Raw genomic sequence first — 17,192 nt, forward strand, 5'->3', positions numbered from 1 at the left:
AATTGTAATTATTGAAATGACAGATAATTTCAAATAGATGGAAAGAAATCTGCCTCTCAGATTAAAATACTCTATGTTCAACTCCAGAAGCATCCAATTCTACAGAAGGACTTTAGGCTGCAGCTGGGATGGGAATATCTCACAAGATATGGACAGCAATATACAGCTAAAATGAAGTAAATTTCTATCCTCAAGCATGACTGAGAATGATATTACTTTTTTGTTGTTATTTTTCTCATAGTAAGGAGAATGTGTTAAAATGTGTGTTCCTCTAGATTTTGGAGCTCTGCACCAATGTTAAGCATGCACAGGATTTTAAGTGTGTTTTACTGGGGCAGATTCCCAATCAACTATTTCAATTATTCAACTATTAGCTATAGAGAAAACTGCTGAGATACTTGTATAACATGCATAATAACATGGCTAACCTTTTAAAGTTTTGTTTATCCAAATATATTTTAATAATTTGTTTTATTTTCAAACATGCTAGATCATTTCCAAGCAAATTTAGGATATTTTAAAAATTTGATACTGTATTGCCCCTAGAACCCCACATCACTAGTCCCAAACATCTGTAAGTTCAAAGTTTTAGAACTACTGTTCTAAACTACATAATGAACTCTCAACTTGCAAACCACTGAAATAAAAACTACAGTTGGCCCTCCATTTTTGCAGGGGATCCATTCCCCCCCCTAAAAAAAACAGAGACTTACGTATATTCAAGCCCCATAGACTTGAATGGGGCTCATGCCTATGAGTGCGCAGGGGGATGCACCCCATTGAAAATAAACCCACACATCCTCAAGAAAGAAGGGGTAACTGTATTAAAATCCCCACAATATTTAAAAACCAATCTGAAAAGATGCAACTTCACATTATTCCTAAAACCAATGAATTTAAAATACCGTACTGCAGTGACCAGGCAGTGTGGGCCCAAATGAGCTGCCAGCAGGAACGACTTTTTGCTGCTCTTTTTCAGGCTGCCTCTGGGCTGCGTTAGCCGTTCCCAGGGCTGTATTTGGCCACTTTGAAGGTGTGCGCTGTTTTAATGCAAACCCTCAAAGTGTCCAGGAGGTGCTTTATTTGGCCCTTCTGATTCCAGAACGTTGATCCATGGCCATTAAAGCAGTGTCAAAGTGCATTAATTCTGCAGTGTAGAATTAATTCCTCAGTCACCATGGACAATTTCCTAAGAGTTTCTGAAAACCACAGAGTAGGAAGGGATCACAAGGACTACCTATTCCACCCCACTGCCATGGAAAAATACACAGCTCAAGTATTCCTAAAAGACGCCCTTTCAACCTGTTTAGAGACCTGCAAAAATGGAGCAGTACTACACTCTGAGGCAGTTTGTTCCACAGCTCTTGCAAAGAACTTCTTCCTAATGTTCAAGTGGAATCCCTTCTTATAATTTGAATCCACTGGTTCACTAGTATCTGGTGCAGCAGAAAACAAGCTTGCTCTATCTTCTATATGATATCCCTTCATATGTTTGAAGATATTTGATTAAATATTCAGATAATAATAATAATAATTTGTTTTATTTATATACCGCTATTCCAAAGATCATTACATTTATTCCTGCTGAAATTCATTTTATTAGCTTTAACCTAGTTCCCCCATCTATCAACATCATTTTGAATTCTAATCCTGTCTTCTGGAGGCAACACCAATCCATTCCAATTTGGTATCCTCTGCAAATTTGATAAACATTCCTTCTAGTACATCATCAAAGGCTGCATCTACACTGCAGAATTAATGCACTTTGACACTGCTTTAAGGGCCATGGATCAATGTTCTGGAATTTTGGGATTTGCAAGTTAGTGTATTTAACTTTCTCTGTCAGAGGTGGTGGCAGTTTGTTGTGGTGCCACAAAGCTGCAGCAAGATGAATTGAGACCAAAGAGCAGCAGAGTGGGAAAGACTGGCTCCAAAGACCTTGAGATTGTAAAGCAACAACTTTGCATTATCCTGCAATCCAATTTTGGATTATGGGTCTAATCTATTAATCACAGTTGCTCAATAATGACTTTTTATATCCACTGCCTTGAGTCAGATAGAAATGAGAATCTCCAAGAATATGCTGAAAAAGTTCAGCTGAGAAACACTCTACAAAAAGGAGGAAGAAATGCCTTTGGATTCCATAGTGTCATTCTTATAAGATGTATCTGAATTTAATAGCTTCATAATATTTCATGAAGTGTTGTATATCATACTAAAAGGGCTATTCTAACCCATGCACGGTCTTGTGCTTTCATTAGTCCATAATAAATTAAGGCATATGGCATGATTATTTATAAACAATGAGATTCCCACTTACCCATTTCATTAATAGTGGCTCTTGCTTTTGAGACAAAAGAGCTTACTTCACTGGAGTGCATTTTGGCTCTTTCTTTAAGATCAGCACCTGCAAGTGATATTTTCTTGTTATATTTATATTCAAATTATATAAACAAAAGCATCAGTTCACATAAACCATAATGACAATCTTTCATACTTTCAATAAAAGCAATGTAAACATTTTTCACAAAACATAAGTGTAAAATTAGCCCCAGGGCTGATGACTCGCTTCACAAAATCATGCATACAGGTTATCCCTCCTTTATTCAAAATGCTTTAGACCAGAAGTGTTTTGTATTCTGGATGTTTTTGTATTTTGGAATATTTGCAAAAACATAATGAGACCTCTTGGAGATGGGATTCAAGTCTAAACATGACATTCATTTATGTTTTATATACACTTTAAATGCATGGCCTAAATATACTTTTATACATAATATTTTTAATTATTTTGTGCATGAAACAAAGTTTGTGTACACTGAACCCTCAGAAAACAATGGTGTCACCATCTCAACCACCCACATGGACAATTTTGGATTTTGGAATTCCGGATAAGGGAAACTCTACCTGTACTGTGTTGATAAATAATTATATAAGTAATTTATCAGGCATTTAAAACATACTTCACAAGTGAATTCATTCATCACTTCCCTTTGACAGATAACCATACTGCAGCATAACAACTCCAATGAGGCAACACTAGCCATGATTAACTTAAAACCAGAGATTATAACCAATGAGATCAAAAGTTGTGAACACTAGACCAACTAAAAGGGCAGAGAGTAAATCATTTGGGTAAGGTAAAAGAAGCAAATATATGCTTCTTTGAATGCTTGTTGGATACAATACAGAATGAAAGGTTGCACGGTAAAAACATACCAATTTAACAAAGTAAAAAGAACAATATTTGGTTGGGTCATACGTAGATTTGAGAAATTCCTGCCTTAAAAGGGGAAAGACAGATTTTAAATCTTGTGCAACAAGATGGGACATTTTAATCTCTCTGACAATTTTTGTTGCAGAACCCACATAGATCTGGGCATACAGAGTAGGCCAGAGGTCAGCAAAGTGCTGGTTGCAGGTCACCTTTAGCAAATGGGACCCCTAAGTGCAGCCCTTAACACTCCCTCCCAACCCCCATAATCAATTTATAAATGAGGAGACCATTTTTGGTTATTTCTTGCCCCAAATGGACCCAAAATGAGTCCAAAGCACAGAAGTTCCCATGACTTTCCAGCCCCACCACCATCACCACCACTAGAAAACACAAAAGAAAATCGCCCCCAAATCAGTCAAAATGGCAGCTGGAAGTGAAGTCACAGCTCAGCAGGCAGGCAGAGTGAGAAAATGGCACCCATCTTCCCACACAATTGCCCATCCCTGGTGACATTATCATCTGAAAAACAATAAACAATGTCCCCAAATTCCAGTCACAAACATACCCCAACAAATTTTTGCCACTGAAATATCCTTTTGTCTCAGCCAATATAACATATTGAGACAAATAATGTCCCATACTGTTTTTGTTTTGTTTTTTGGCAATGTATGAAGCAGCAGAGCAGAACAGACATGCTCTTCTGTTATCAGAAAATTGGTCCCATTCAGGAGTAAGTGACATTTCTTAGATTTCCTCCATGGAAAAGTAGAATTTACATGGGGAAAAGGATCAGAAAATATCCCATAATTCAGATAATCCAAAGTGACTTTTTTTTCTTATAATCCTACTTCATGAGTGTTAACAAGATCTGCAAAAAGAATAGTCCACATCTGTCTCATAATTTCTACAAAGGTGACGCACAAGAAGTGGAAATAACAATCAGTAACTAAATTCAAGATGAACACCTTGTTTTCTTGTCAAGATGGTTACACTGAATGTATTAATTCAAGATGAACCTAAAATCAATATATGACTCTTTGGTAGTGTAAACATGAATACACATTTTCAGGAATGTAATGCTGAGATAGAGTACATTTGTGAAAAAAATATTTTAAATACAAATACAAGTGAAAAAAAAGCATGACCTTTATCAATATCAATGAAAGCATGTGTCAAAGTTGCAGAAGATACCCAGTATCTGAACATCTTTCAGAAATTTCATATTTAAGATCTGCCTTAGGAAGCACATTCCATATCAGCTTTTACAGACTGCTTTATCTAGAATAAATATGGGGAGGGGGGTAATTACTAAAATTAAAGCAAGCTATTTAAGTCTTCTTACCTAGTCTAAAAACAAACCACTTATCGGCAAAAAGGAGCAGGGGGATTTATGCTTTGTAGACCAAACGCACATGTATGCATAATTAAATGTGACTCAAAGTTTCATATAATCATCCCACTCATGTTACAGAAATAGCTAAGACATATATTAAAAGCCAAAGATGACAAAATTCTGGTGATGTACTTAGTATGCTTTTCTTTTGCCAAGAGAACATAAAAAGCATGTTTAACAAGTGAAAAAATTAAAATAAAACTAAAGCCATGTGTCAGAGCTTGAAAAAAAAGTTTTTAAAAACAGTTTTTCAATAATGCATCATACCCACATCAGGAACTTGGGTGGGTATTATTTTTTAAAATACATTAAAAATAAAACAGAAAAAGTGAACCACCATACCACAGCAAATCTACTCCATATGCCCGCTTAATCCAAACAATGAAAAACAATCCACTTCTTAGCTTGTAATTCATCTTTACTTAGATGATGGCTAGATTAACTGTCAATTAACTAGGTCAAATTTAGTTCCCTACTGTGACCTAAAACTGAGTGCACAATGTGAAGGGAGAATTTTGATTAGATGAAAGATAAAGAAGCATGTCCTAATACTTGTGACATCCTGAGTGCCAAATGTTTCCTGATCTTGCCCAACACCTCAACTAAGGAATGAACAGAATGGACACTGTAGGATCCCATAGGAAAGATCCCATGGAGCAGCAGTAACATCCACCTCTGTGGAAATTCAGTACAAGAAAACCTACTTTGGAATAATCCTACAAAAGACTACAAATCCTCTGCTTCTTATTAACAACAAAAATGGCACTGCCAAAAGATAGCAACTGACTCAAGCGAGCACCTGCAAAAACAGTGCCAGTTCAACACAGAAGCTTAAATCCAATGTTACCTAAGCAGATTTTCACTCAAGTGGTGGGCGTTTACCGTCCTCCCTATGCAGAGCCCTCCTTCCTAACACCTACAAGAGAAATTTCACCAATCCTATGAAGAAGATTTGGAACGTACAGGAGAGCATTAGGGGAATATGAAAATTCCTTCCACTGACCATAATTAGATATCAATTAGATACTGCACTCTTTATGCAGTCAAAAACATAAAGTCATCACAGTATTGTTCTTTAGAGCAGCATAGAACCATCCGAACACTAGGAATGTAAATTTCACAGTAATTCATCTTTTTTATTTTTCTGAAAGGGTGGTTCAACTTGTTGAGACACCCTTTGTTTCCTGTCAAGAAAAAGAAAATTCATAAGTATTTTTACAGCCTGTCTGCACACATGGAGCAGCCTACCTCATGTCCACAAGCTTCAATTAGTGGTATGCAATGTCAGTGACAGCTAAATACACAGAAGTGAGTAGACTCTTAGCACACCTTTATTTCATGTCCATCAGGCTGCATCAGAGGGAGCAGGAAAACAGGCCACTCCAACAGTTCTGCTTAGACACACTGTTTCAACTGTCACCTTACAGCTGCCATTCCATCTGACTACAGTATAGGAAAAGCTAAGAAGCAAAGATATACTGGCATCAACAATACTGAGGCAGGAGAGGGGGGGCAATACAAATGGGCAGGGTAACACAGGCCAACCCTGACCCTGGACAAACATGGCGATGAGCATGTGTTCATACACCTGGCCACCACCATGATGTGGAGCCCCCGCTGGGTACCCCTTACCTGCCACTGTTGTTGTGCTCCCTCTAAAGGCCCCACCACATCCTATAAGGGCAGAAATGGAGCACATGGCTTCACCCACATGGCCAGGTGCCTCCTTACAATGTCACAGGCCATGACAGGGGCCTTCAGAGGGTACATGGCAGTGACGGAAAGTTAGGGGGCTCATGGTCCTGCAGTCTGCTGGCTATCATGGCTGAGTTTCTAGGTAACTCTGCTGCAAACAGCTGGTTAAAAGACACTGGGTTAAGGACCCTTGGGGCTGGGGTTGGGCCAGAACCACTGGATCGGAGTCTGATCTGGCCTACCCCAACTCAGGGCTATCGGTCTGTGTCACACATATAAGACAATGGCAAGCCAAGGGGAACATGGGCCTTTGGGCTCATGCATACAGCCCCCAGGTTCTTCTATCTAGCTCCATCCACTTTTAATCTTAGACAATATAGACTGTTTAAATTTTAAAAATGATGCTTGAGTTAATTTTTTCCCTCCCTTGTCTCTATTTTCCTTTCACGCTAGACTCAAACTGTACAGAGTGCCTCTTCTTTAACTGATTTATAATTACACTAGAAAGCTTTGCAGCCACAAATACACTCATCACTCTATATTTGCAGCTTTGATATTTGCGTATTTGATTATTCACAGATTTGATTAATATGTTCTCTCTAGGAATATCTAGGTCCTCCAGTGCAACTCTATGGTCAACTTTAACTAAAAGTTGCACTGAAAGACCTAGAGATTCCCAGAGAGAATACTCTACTAGGCATTTGTAGCTCCTCCAGTGCAGTTCTATTGTCAATGTCTGTCAGACGTTGACCACAGACAGTGCCACTGGAGGACCTAGAGATTCCTAGAGATGTCCTCTCGGGTAAAACCGTGGTGTTTTTGTTATTTGCAGTTTTTCCATATTCACAGGGGTCTTGTGCCCCTAACCCTACCGAATACGAAGGGACAAATGTATTTCTGTTTACAAAAATACATTTCAGAATGTTATACCCAACATAACAAGCATGTTGTACACTTTACAATATTTGCAGCTGCAAACCTTTTAGTTTTGAAAAAATGCACTTCATTTATCAGTATAATCAACAAGTAGCAAAGACCACCTTCAAAGATGAAAACAAGTCAAAATTCCATTTTTACTTCTCATTCAGGCAAAAATGAGTTATCTTTTTCTGCCCCCCAAAATGTAAACAACACAATGTCTGAATCTTAAAAATACTGCTAGTTTTCTCCAATTAAAACTGAACATGGCCGGTGGCTGAAACTCTGGGACCTTGTTTATAACTCCTTAAGGGGACAATGTCATAAAATGTCTACCTTGCAGGGATAGCTGTGTCAATTCTGCAATAAAAAACTTTAGTTCAGATGGACTAATGTGTCCTGTCTGCCTGGATAAAGGTTTATCACTGTATCTTTGATGCATAAATAATAAAATAAAGGAGAATTCACTTCAAGATATAGTGTATTTCATATTAACAGAGAGACTAATTATCTAACATCAGAATCAGTGTGATCTCTGAACATACTGCCAAACTTCCATCCTTTCGTAGGTTGGTAAAATGAGAACGCAGCTTGTTGGGGGCAACTGTAAGCCGCTTAGAGAGTGCTTACTTCGCTATGCAGTGTTATACGGTACATAGTTGACTTTAAGTCAATTTCATGTATAAGTCAAGGGCAGATTCTGGGGCCAAAATTAGGGATTTTGATATGACCCGTGGATAAGTCAAGGGTAAAACATAGGGTGTCAGCACCCTTTTCCCCCCTCCGCAGCTTGGCTGTCCCCAAGTGCTTGCCCTCCATCCATCTCCTCACTCTGGCTGTCTCCCAAGGGGCATCCATGCTGGGGATGAGGCTTGGGGGCGAAACACTTGCCCTCCATCCTCCTTACCACACTGGCTGTCTTTTGAGGGACAGCTAGGCTGGAGACAAGGCTTGGAGGGCGAGCGCTTGCCCTTCATCCTCCTCCATAGCCCAGCTGTCCCTTCAGGAGACAGCCAGGATGGGGACAAGCCTATTACCGTATTGACCTGTGTATAAGTCTACCCAGGTTTTTTGGGTCAATTTTTTTTGCAATTTTTTTTTTTTTACTTATACACGAGCATATACAGTACACAACAACACACACATGTTGTAATGAGCTGACTGCCAAACAGCCAATCGGAGGGCGGATGCCCTGAGCCAACCAGGTGCTAGATGAGGAATTTGAACATTCCACTTGGCAGTTGAGTGGGCAGTTAGGGTTTAGAATGTTGAGGGTAACAGTCAAGTCCAAGAGGGGACTGGGTTCCAGACTTTCCTGAGGGAACAGTTAGATAGGGAACTGTTTGCTCCAGAGAGAGGGACTGTATTAGTTTTGGGGGAGTCTAGAAAAGAGAGACTCAGGGTAGCCAGACTCTCAAAGAGGGGTTTCAGTTACATTATATCGTGAGAGATATTGTTAGCCTTGGTGGCGGAGCTAGAAATATGAATTGCCCAAAAAGGGACAGGAAAGTCCTGAGGTGGTTGAAGAGAATCTGGGGAAAGTGGAATAACAGTAGCAAAATACTGAGTACAAATGTAACTAAGTAACACATGCTCAAAGAAAATATGTTCAAACCTTCTGTTCAATAAAGTTCCTATTTTGGTTTACCTAAAGGCTTGTCAGTCATATCTATTACTGTCGGTCCTTCTTATACGCGGATTTGCCTTACGCGGATTTGAGCATCCGCGGAAAGCAAACCCAGAAGTTGTCCCCAATGGCGGCGCGCGTGCACACACGCTGCCATTGGGGACAAAAGTCCCTGGCTTACCCTCCCCTTTCCTTCCTGCCTCCCTCCTTCCCTCCCTCCCTTTCCCCACTTACCTTGTTCGTTGCCGCCGCCATGGCCCCCGAGTTGCCGTTACCGGCGGTGGCAGCAGCAGCGAGGAGGCATGGCCCTCGGCCTCTGCAGGAAGGCCGGGCGGTGCTGGAGGCCAAAGGGCCTCTAGGCAGCCACCCGGCCCTTCTGCGGAGGCTGCATCTGTGAGGAGGCTGGGCTGCCAGGCAGGCTTCGGCCTCCTCGTGGCTGCCGCCTCCGCAAAAGGGTCGGGTGGCCTCCAGCACCACCCAGCCTTCCTGCGGAGGCAGCGGTGATGCGGAGGAGGCCGGGCTGCTGGGCAGGCTTCGGCCTCCTCGTGGTCGCCGCCTCTGCAAAAGGGTCGGGTGGCTGCCTGGAGGCCCTTTGGCCTCCAGCGCCGCCCAGTCTTCCCACGGAGGCAGCGGTGAGGTGGAGGAGGCTGGGCTGCAGGGCAGGCTTTGGCCTCCTCGCGGCTGCTGCAGCTGCCTCCGCAAAAGGGCCAGGAGGAGGCGGCAGCGGTGAGACCAAGGCCGGGCGGTGGCTCTACTTCTTTGCCGCTGCCTCCACAGAAGGGCCGGGTGACTAGTTTGAGACTGCTTTAACTGTCCTGGCTCAGTGCTAGGAAATTCGAGGAACTGTAGTTTCTTGTAGCACCAGAGCTCTCTGACAGAAAACATCTCACAAAACTATAGTTCCCAGAATTTCCTAGTATTGATCCAGGGCAGTTAAAGCGGTCTCAAACTGGATTATTTCTGCAATGTGTTTTGGTGCTACATCTATTAAGTGTCTCATTATGTAAAGTAGAAGGTTACAGACATTCAGATTAGGATGCACTAAAACTTCAGATGGTTTTAGATACATTGGGACTGTCCCAAGGACAACTGGAAAGGAATGAGAAAGAAAACATAATCTAATTTCTGTGGCATCCTCCCACTTGTCAGAGTATAACCAATAAGAGATTTTATGTTTTAAACATGAGCCATTTTATTTCTCTATCCTCCCAACCTGTTTTTATGTTTAATATAACTTGTCCAATGAAGGTTCTGAACTTGGGGACTCAGAAGCTTGCAAAAAATTTTGTGATCTTTCTATATGGCCTAAGAAAAAGTATTGCTTTAATAATGATTATATATAGAAGTTCTCTATATTTATTTGCTGAAATAGATTTTAGATTCTCAGTATTTTCTACTGAGTTTTGATAAATTATGGATTTTCAAATGCATAGTAAAAATTAAATTTGCATACCAGCACAAAATACCCCAGGAACTTCACTTCGGAATATAACCGTCCGTACTTTTTTGTCAGTTTTCAAAGCTTCCATAACTTTTGATATCTATAGAAAAAAGGTGTGCAAGTTATCAACACTTACTTTCAGCATTTCAGATGTATAGAATATTAATGAGTCATCTACTTACCATTTTTACAAGATTTTTATTAAGTGCATTTTTTGCATGTCCTCTGTTCAATCCAAGTACAACAATTCCTATACACAGAAGAAAATAATAATAATAACATGAATCAGTTCTTTATTTAAGGTTTACCGCTACATTTACATGAACAGATTCTCTAGGCAACTATCATGAATACATGCATAAATAATATAGATCTCTATTAGTAACTGCTTGAAGTAGGTAGCACACCCTATTACTGGAATAAATCAAAATATGCCACTATTGAAAGTTTGGCGGGTTACACACCGCCATTTAGTACGTATTCTATACGTACTAGGGTTAGGAAGGGGCGGTGCTTCCGCACCCCCCTAACCCTAGTACGTACAGAATACGTACAAGATGGCGGCGCCCTGTTCATACGGGCGCTGCCATCTTTACGTATCGGATGCTGTGCGTCCGGACGTCGCGCGGCATCTATGACGTCGCGAGTCCGCCCCAGGCGCCTCGCGATGTCATAGAGGCGCCACAAAAATAAGCTCCAAAATGGAGCTTCTTTTTTGCTCCGCGCGGGAGCCGCGCGGTGTGGCTGCTGCGGCTCCCTCACGGAGCAAATTGCGCCGACGGGAGACCGCAAAGCGGCGGTCTGTAACCCACCTTAGTTTCTAACACCTACTTCTTTTGGGAATGAACTGAGAAATTTTATAACTAGGTACTACGTACACTATGACACAAAGCCACTTGATATAAAACTAAAGTGTGACATAGTAGAGTTGGATACATTACAACTATTATTCTTCTCTAAATAAAATTATTTTTATGCACTTGCACTAGCCACCATTTCATTATGAACAGTAACAGGTTTCCTTGTTATTACCCCCTTAAAAATGATGGATGGTATCATTTCCCCCTTTTGGCAACCTTTTTATTATGGCTGTTATCCCAATGCCTCTCAATCCTGCTACCTTTTAAAACTATGGAGGTGAGCAGACAGGACATGCCTGTGCTATCCTGACCCAACCTGGAGTGGTCCCCTGGCTGGTGCAGGGAAGAATGGATGTTTGTTTACACACCAACCCATCCCCGTATCATGGACCTGCTACTACCACTTGCCCCATAACTTACTCAGCTGTTGCTGCTAGTGAGAAGCCTTCATCACTGTGTCTGATGCAAGACACCTGGCCATATGGTTGTAGTGCTGGGGGTTTCTCACTAGCGGCAACAGCTAACGTAAAACAAGCGACACACACAAGGTTCTCTTCTGCCAGGGTTTGCTCAAAACTCCACAGCAAAGGGTGGGTCATTTAGACTTATATTAAGGCCTCTTTGCCCTTGAATAGGGCTGGATCCATCAGAACTACATCCAGTCTGCCAGATCTGAGCCCCGAGGCTAATGACCTGCACAGACCAAACAGGACAATGCAAGGATTGGAGGAATACAGACCTTTTGGAATGTGCAAACAGGCCCTATGAAATCTCTACCTGAGTCTTTTATTCAAGTGGACAATGATGAGTACTACATTTGGGATGCAAATTGTGGTTTTCTAAATAGCACACACACACACACGCGCGCCAGTAGGACTAGCTTTTGAGAGAATCCCTTTGATCCTGGAATGTGTTTTTTATGGGGGATCTCAAAACAGAATAGCAACATTTTGTGGGAGCTTTCTTTATAAGTACGAGTGTTGTGGTATAACTGAACTTGCATCTTAAAGGATCAGACTTAAATGCATAAGCAAGGTCCTCTCTTTTTTGAGTAGGTATGTTTCCTTAGAGATCTGACTAGAATTGGTTGGGAAAAGTAATTTCATGTGTTTTTTTAAATTTCCTGTTAACTGTTTTCTTTATTCATTATTAGGGCTCTGCCAACTTAGTTTGGGTTCAATGCTGCTTGGCACAGGTTAGGCTTTTCCATGTTTATTCCACTGAAAAAGCTCAGCTCCCCGTTTGAAGAGAGAGAGCACCACCAGAACTACTCTAATGGTGAAATATGTCACCTACTGCTTGCTACTTTACTAATGAGCACTACCTATTTGACTGACAAAGCCTTTCTGCTGCAAGGCAGAGGTTTCCCAGCCAGAAAGGAGAAGGAATGGAGATTGGGAAGAGATGCACTGACCGAGGCCCAGAGGTAGACAAGGCCTCATTTGAACTCCACACTTTTTTAGAACAGGGTGTTCATGTGGCACTCTCCCACATGCTATATCATCTGGGCTACCTATAAAGTGTTCTTGTATAGAATTTTTAATACAACGCCACTATTTTGGAACTTGATTTTATTATACTGCATTTTTATTACTGATAGTGTTATCTCCCATGATGAAAAAGAGAAGTGGGTGCTGGGGGGGGGGGTTCCTGTGTATAATTTGGTGAGATACTCAGGAAGCTATGTCACCCTGAGAAAAGACAGAAGATTAAATTGCTTTAGTTTTATAGTGAAAACAGGGATATCTCCGAAATATATCTTGGAAACTCCCTAGAAAAGAATGTTAAGTTCCTCACCGAACTATAAATCTCAGAATTCCCAAGAGCAGGTGACTGTGACCATGTTTTGTGTTCACATGTCAGGGGAACTTCTTGTAATACAAATGTCTTTGTTTTAGGGAACAGCTCCAACTCTAACTTTTTTGCTTTAAATTGAAGGTTTCTGCTTTCAAGAACATCGAGTAACATGCCAAATTTTTAAAAAATACTATTTTAAAGAAAAAGCATGTTTTTGTAAACATGGGGTGCTTTAAAAGGTGCATGTGTTTTTTTATTCTTTAACCCAACAGGTACTCTGCAAGATTTGGAGATGTTTGACTGCAGTAAGATATCTGCATCTCAGTTCACACTCTGGAAAGTGTTGAACAGGTTGGTATGCATTTTGAAGAAACTAAAGAAAAGCTTCAGTTATGCTTAATTATGGAGAAGCCACAGTAATTTCCACTAGTCAAATACAAGCAACACACCAGAGATTTACATCATAACCCTAGGCATGTGTATGTATCTTCAAGTTGCCTGCTGACGTATAGCAACCCCAGGAATTTCATAGGGTTTTCTTAGGTAAATATAGCCGGTTTACCAAGAAGTATATCCCACCACTTTCAAAATGACATGATCCCACAAATGTAGAACCAGTATTATAACTGTTATTTGAAATCCAAATGAGCCTACATTAAACATCTATCATCCAAGGTAACCTTGCTTTTTTGTATTTTGCTTTTCATTTCTAAGTACACAGGGCCAAGAAATATGGATCTTTCTTTTTTCATGAGGGAGGTGGAACTTAACAGGGGCTTAACCTCCCCTATTGCATTCTCTGTGGTCCAGCTGCTCCCAGGCCAGGAGGTAATTAGGGGGGAGTGCCAAAATAAGGGCATTGCCCCTTCAAATGAGATTTTGCACGCCATGGCATTTTCTTTCTGACTCAAAATTTCTAGCACTGCAGTTGAACTTTAGCAATGGGGTTTAGGCAACCTAAGAAAAGGGGTAGGCAAAGTCACCAAAGGAATGTGAATACAGTGGGCTCTCCACATTCACTGGGTTTAGGGGCAGAGGACCTCTGTGTAAGCAGAAAAACTGCAATTTAAAAAATACCTTTTTCTTTTTTACCTGAGAGAACACCTCACTAGGAACCTCTAGGTCCTCTACCTCATCCCTATGGCCAACATCAGCCAGAAGCTGACCATAATAATCATGCTGGAGGATTCACAAAATGTCTAGAGAAGTGCTTTTTCTGCGTCCTTCTGCAGTAAAAAGAAGCCGGTTCTTCTGGTTTCTTTTTGTGGCACTTTGCGTATGTCACAAGTACGCCATTGGCACACTCGTGATGTATGCAACGTGCAGCGACACACAGACGCTGTGCATCGTCATCGTCATCATGGCAGCGCCCATGTGGACATAATGCTGCCATAATAACAACACCCATACAGACTAGGGTTCTGAAGCATGCAGTTGCCTGACAGTAAGGACTGTTCGACAGTGGAACCCACTCCCTCAGAGTGTGGTGGACTCTCCTTCCTTGGAGGTCTTTAATCAGAGGCTGGATGTCCATCTGTCAGGGATGCTTTGATTGAGAGTTCCTGCATGGCAGGGGGTGGGCTGGATGGCCCTTGTGGTCTCTTCCAACTCTATGATTCTATGGTGTGTTACAGACGCGCCTAAAGTACGTACCGTGTACGTACTAGGGTTGCCCGGGGGCATCTCTTCCAGACGTTCCCAACCCTAGTACATACATGATATGTACAAAATGGTGGCACCCATTCTAGATGGGCGCCGCCATTAGGATGTCACAAACACGCTGCCTCCAAACGAGGTGGCACAGATGTGACGTCCTTGCACCATGCAAGGGCACCTGGGGCGCCCTTTTCGCAGCCCCGGAAGGAGCTCCGAAACGGAGCTCCTTCTAGGATTTGCGTCGCTGGCGCAGCCTTTAGATGGCTGCGCCAGCAACGCAAGGCAGAAAGGGGCTGAGCGGCTCCTTTCTCCTCCTCCCCGCCGCTGTCGGATGTCCTTGGGGAATGAAGCCCCAAGGACACCCCTTTCCAGGCCGCGGGGAAGCGTCCTTTTGCCGCTTCCCCGTGGCCTGGAAAGTGGTGGATCGGGGCCTCAGAGGCTGCCACTGTGGCAGCTGAGGCCCTGATCTGGCGGGGAAAGGGCCGGATACAGGCCGCCCCAAATGGGTGGTCTGTAATGCGCCCAAGAAATGCAAAGGGACAGTGGTAAAGTGAATGACTTTAAATGTCTCACTCCCTGCAAGGCTAGACATTTGGGGATTGGATGAAAATTTCACTTGGGGTGCCAGAATTGTTATTGGGGGCCAAAAGTGCCCTCATTTTGCCCCTTCCACACCCAGACCCTTGTCTTGGGTGCTTACTTGTGTCTTAAAAGAGATAGAAAAGACACAAAGAACTTCCTTGCAGCCTTTACTTTTGGCCTAGAATGACCAACAATCCAAAAGCTCATTTCCAACATGGTATATTCGACAGTAGAGCCAGTGTGGTTTGAGAAGTGGATTCAGGAGACCAGGACATAGAGCCATCTTGTAGCACCTTTGAGACTAACTGAAAGAAATTGACAGCAACATGAACTTTCCCAGACTTCGTAAGGAGGTAGACTGAAGGGCGAAAGGACACTGCAGGACTAATCCAGTTTGAGACCGCTTTAACTGCCTTGGTTGTCCTACGGAATTGTGGGAACTGTAGTTTCTTGTAGTACGTCTGACACAGAAGGCTAAACGTCTCACAAACTACAGTTCCCAGGATTTCCTAGCATTAAACCAGGGCAGATAAAGCGGTCTCAAACTGGATTATTCCCGCAGTGTGTTTTGGCTCTGAAATCTACGAAAGCTTCTGCTGTCAATTTCTTTCTTTCAGTTAGTCTCAAAGGTGCTACAAGATCTATGTGCAGATTTTACAAACTAACATGGCTATATCTTTGAATTCTACCACTCAGGAGTCCAGGGTTCGAATCCTGGGTTGGACATGGAAAGTCACTGTGTGACCCTGGGCAAGTGACACTCTCTCAGCCTCAAGAGGGTTGGCAATAGCCAACACCCTCTGAACAAATCTTGAAATCTTGAACAAATCTCCTGTTGCATTCTGGGACTTGCAATTTAAAAAGAAGCATTTAGAATTATCAGCCAGAAAGCTCTTGGGCCTCACTGGACTACAAACCCCAGAATGCAACAGGAGGCAGCCAGAGCAGTTGAAGTGGAATAGCAGCACTATAAGAGGGTAGTGCGGTAATCTTATTATGTGTGCGAGAGTCGCTCCAGATGTAAACCTCCACTTCCACGACGGAACGGAAGAAAAGGAAGCATTGCGCATGCGTCGCCGCATAACGCTCCTCGCTTCACGAACGGGAGGGGGGCGTTTAAAAGGGGCGCGCGCGACCCTCCGCCATTTGGTTTCCTTGGCAACGGGCCGCTGATTGGACAGAGCGAGGACGCGTCACGCCAAGCGAGCCAGCAACCCCCCCCCCGGTCCCCTGCGGCGCCGGCGGCGATGCTCCAGTGCTCATTCTGACGCGGAAGGGGCAAGAGTCTGGCGGCGAAGGGTCCCTGCTGTCCCTTCCTGGAGGCACGCGCCTTCCCCTTCCACGATTCCCTCCGCAGTTACCTTTATGCTCATCGTCCAGATAGCGGACCCGCAGCTCCTCCTCCAGCCCCCCTCTCGCCTCGGAACTGTAGCCTCTGGCAGAGGCTGAGAACAAGGCCGAGCGGCGCCCGGGCGACAAACCCTTCAGGGTTAAGCGGCTCTGAGCAGCAGGAGCAGAAGAAGAAGAGCTAGTGGTAGCGGCCGTCCCCGCAGCCAAGCCGCCTCTGCGGTGGAGGAGGCTGGCTGCCGCCCTGGCTACTGCTGCTACTGCCGCCATGTTGGCTGTTGACAAGCGCGCGCCAAGCCACGCACCCTCCCCCCTCTCTCCCAGTCGTTCCCTAACGCAGCGTCACGTGGTCCAACGCCCCCCCCCCTTCTTTCAATCGCTGCACGAAATGCGCGCGCCAAGGCCGGTGGCTTGTGGCTAAGCTCCGCCCCCGCCCCCTCGCGAGCCCAAGGGAGGAAAGGAGAAAGTACTGTCCATATGGGCACCTTTAGAAAAAGTTCGGCTCTCCTTCCCTCAACTCTTCAGGGGAGCATTCCTTCCAAGAGCAAGGAGACCGTTGGATGGCCCACACAAGATTCCTGCTACTCTGAGGAAATAATACAGTTTAATACCACTTTATGGGTGCATAGAGTCCTATTTGACACGCCTTTAAATGCCTA

At 43.2% G+C, this 17,192-nt stretch overlaps 1 protein-coding gene across 2 annotated transcripts in view; it reads right to left on the reverse strand.

Annotated features, from left to right (window-relative positions):
• LOC149323703 (methylglutaconyl-CoA hydratase, mitochondrial-like) overlaps positions 1-16,844 on the reverse strand; it is a 44,457-nt gene extending 27,613 nt beyond the window's left edge. Inside the window, exons 1-4 of one of the 2 annotated variants that reach the window (XM_089491253.1) lie at positions 16,548-16,841; positions 10,474-10,541; positions 10,304-10,391; positions 2,321-2,407 (exon numbers count right to left, since the gene is read on the reverse strand). In XM_089491253.1, the coding sequence (XP_089347379.1) occupies positions 2,321-2,407; positions 10,304-10,391; positions 10,474-10,541; positions 16,548-16,803 (499 nt within the window). In that variant the 5' untranslated portion in view covers positions 16,804-16,841. Of the gene's footprint in view, positions 1-2,320; positions 2,408-10,303; positions 10,392-10,473; positions 10,542-16,547 lie in introns of both variants that reach the window. The other variant, XM_089491261.1, reaches the window with a different exon arrangement.
• Between the last annotated feature and the right edge of the window lie 348 nt (positions 16,845-17,192).

Source organism: Sceloporus occidentalis, unplaced genomic scaffold (genome assembly GCF_023333645.1).
Source record: "Sceloporus occidentalis isolate IW3139 unplaced genomic scaffold, rSceOcc1.0.p SCAF_1, whole genome shotgun sequence".
Taxonomy (NCBI): Eukaryota; Metazoa; Chordata; class Lepidosauria; order Squamata; family Phrynosomatidae; genus Sceloporus; species Sceloporus occidentalis.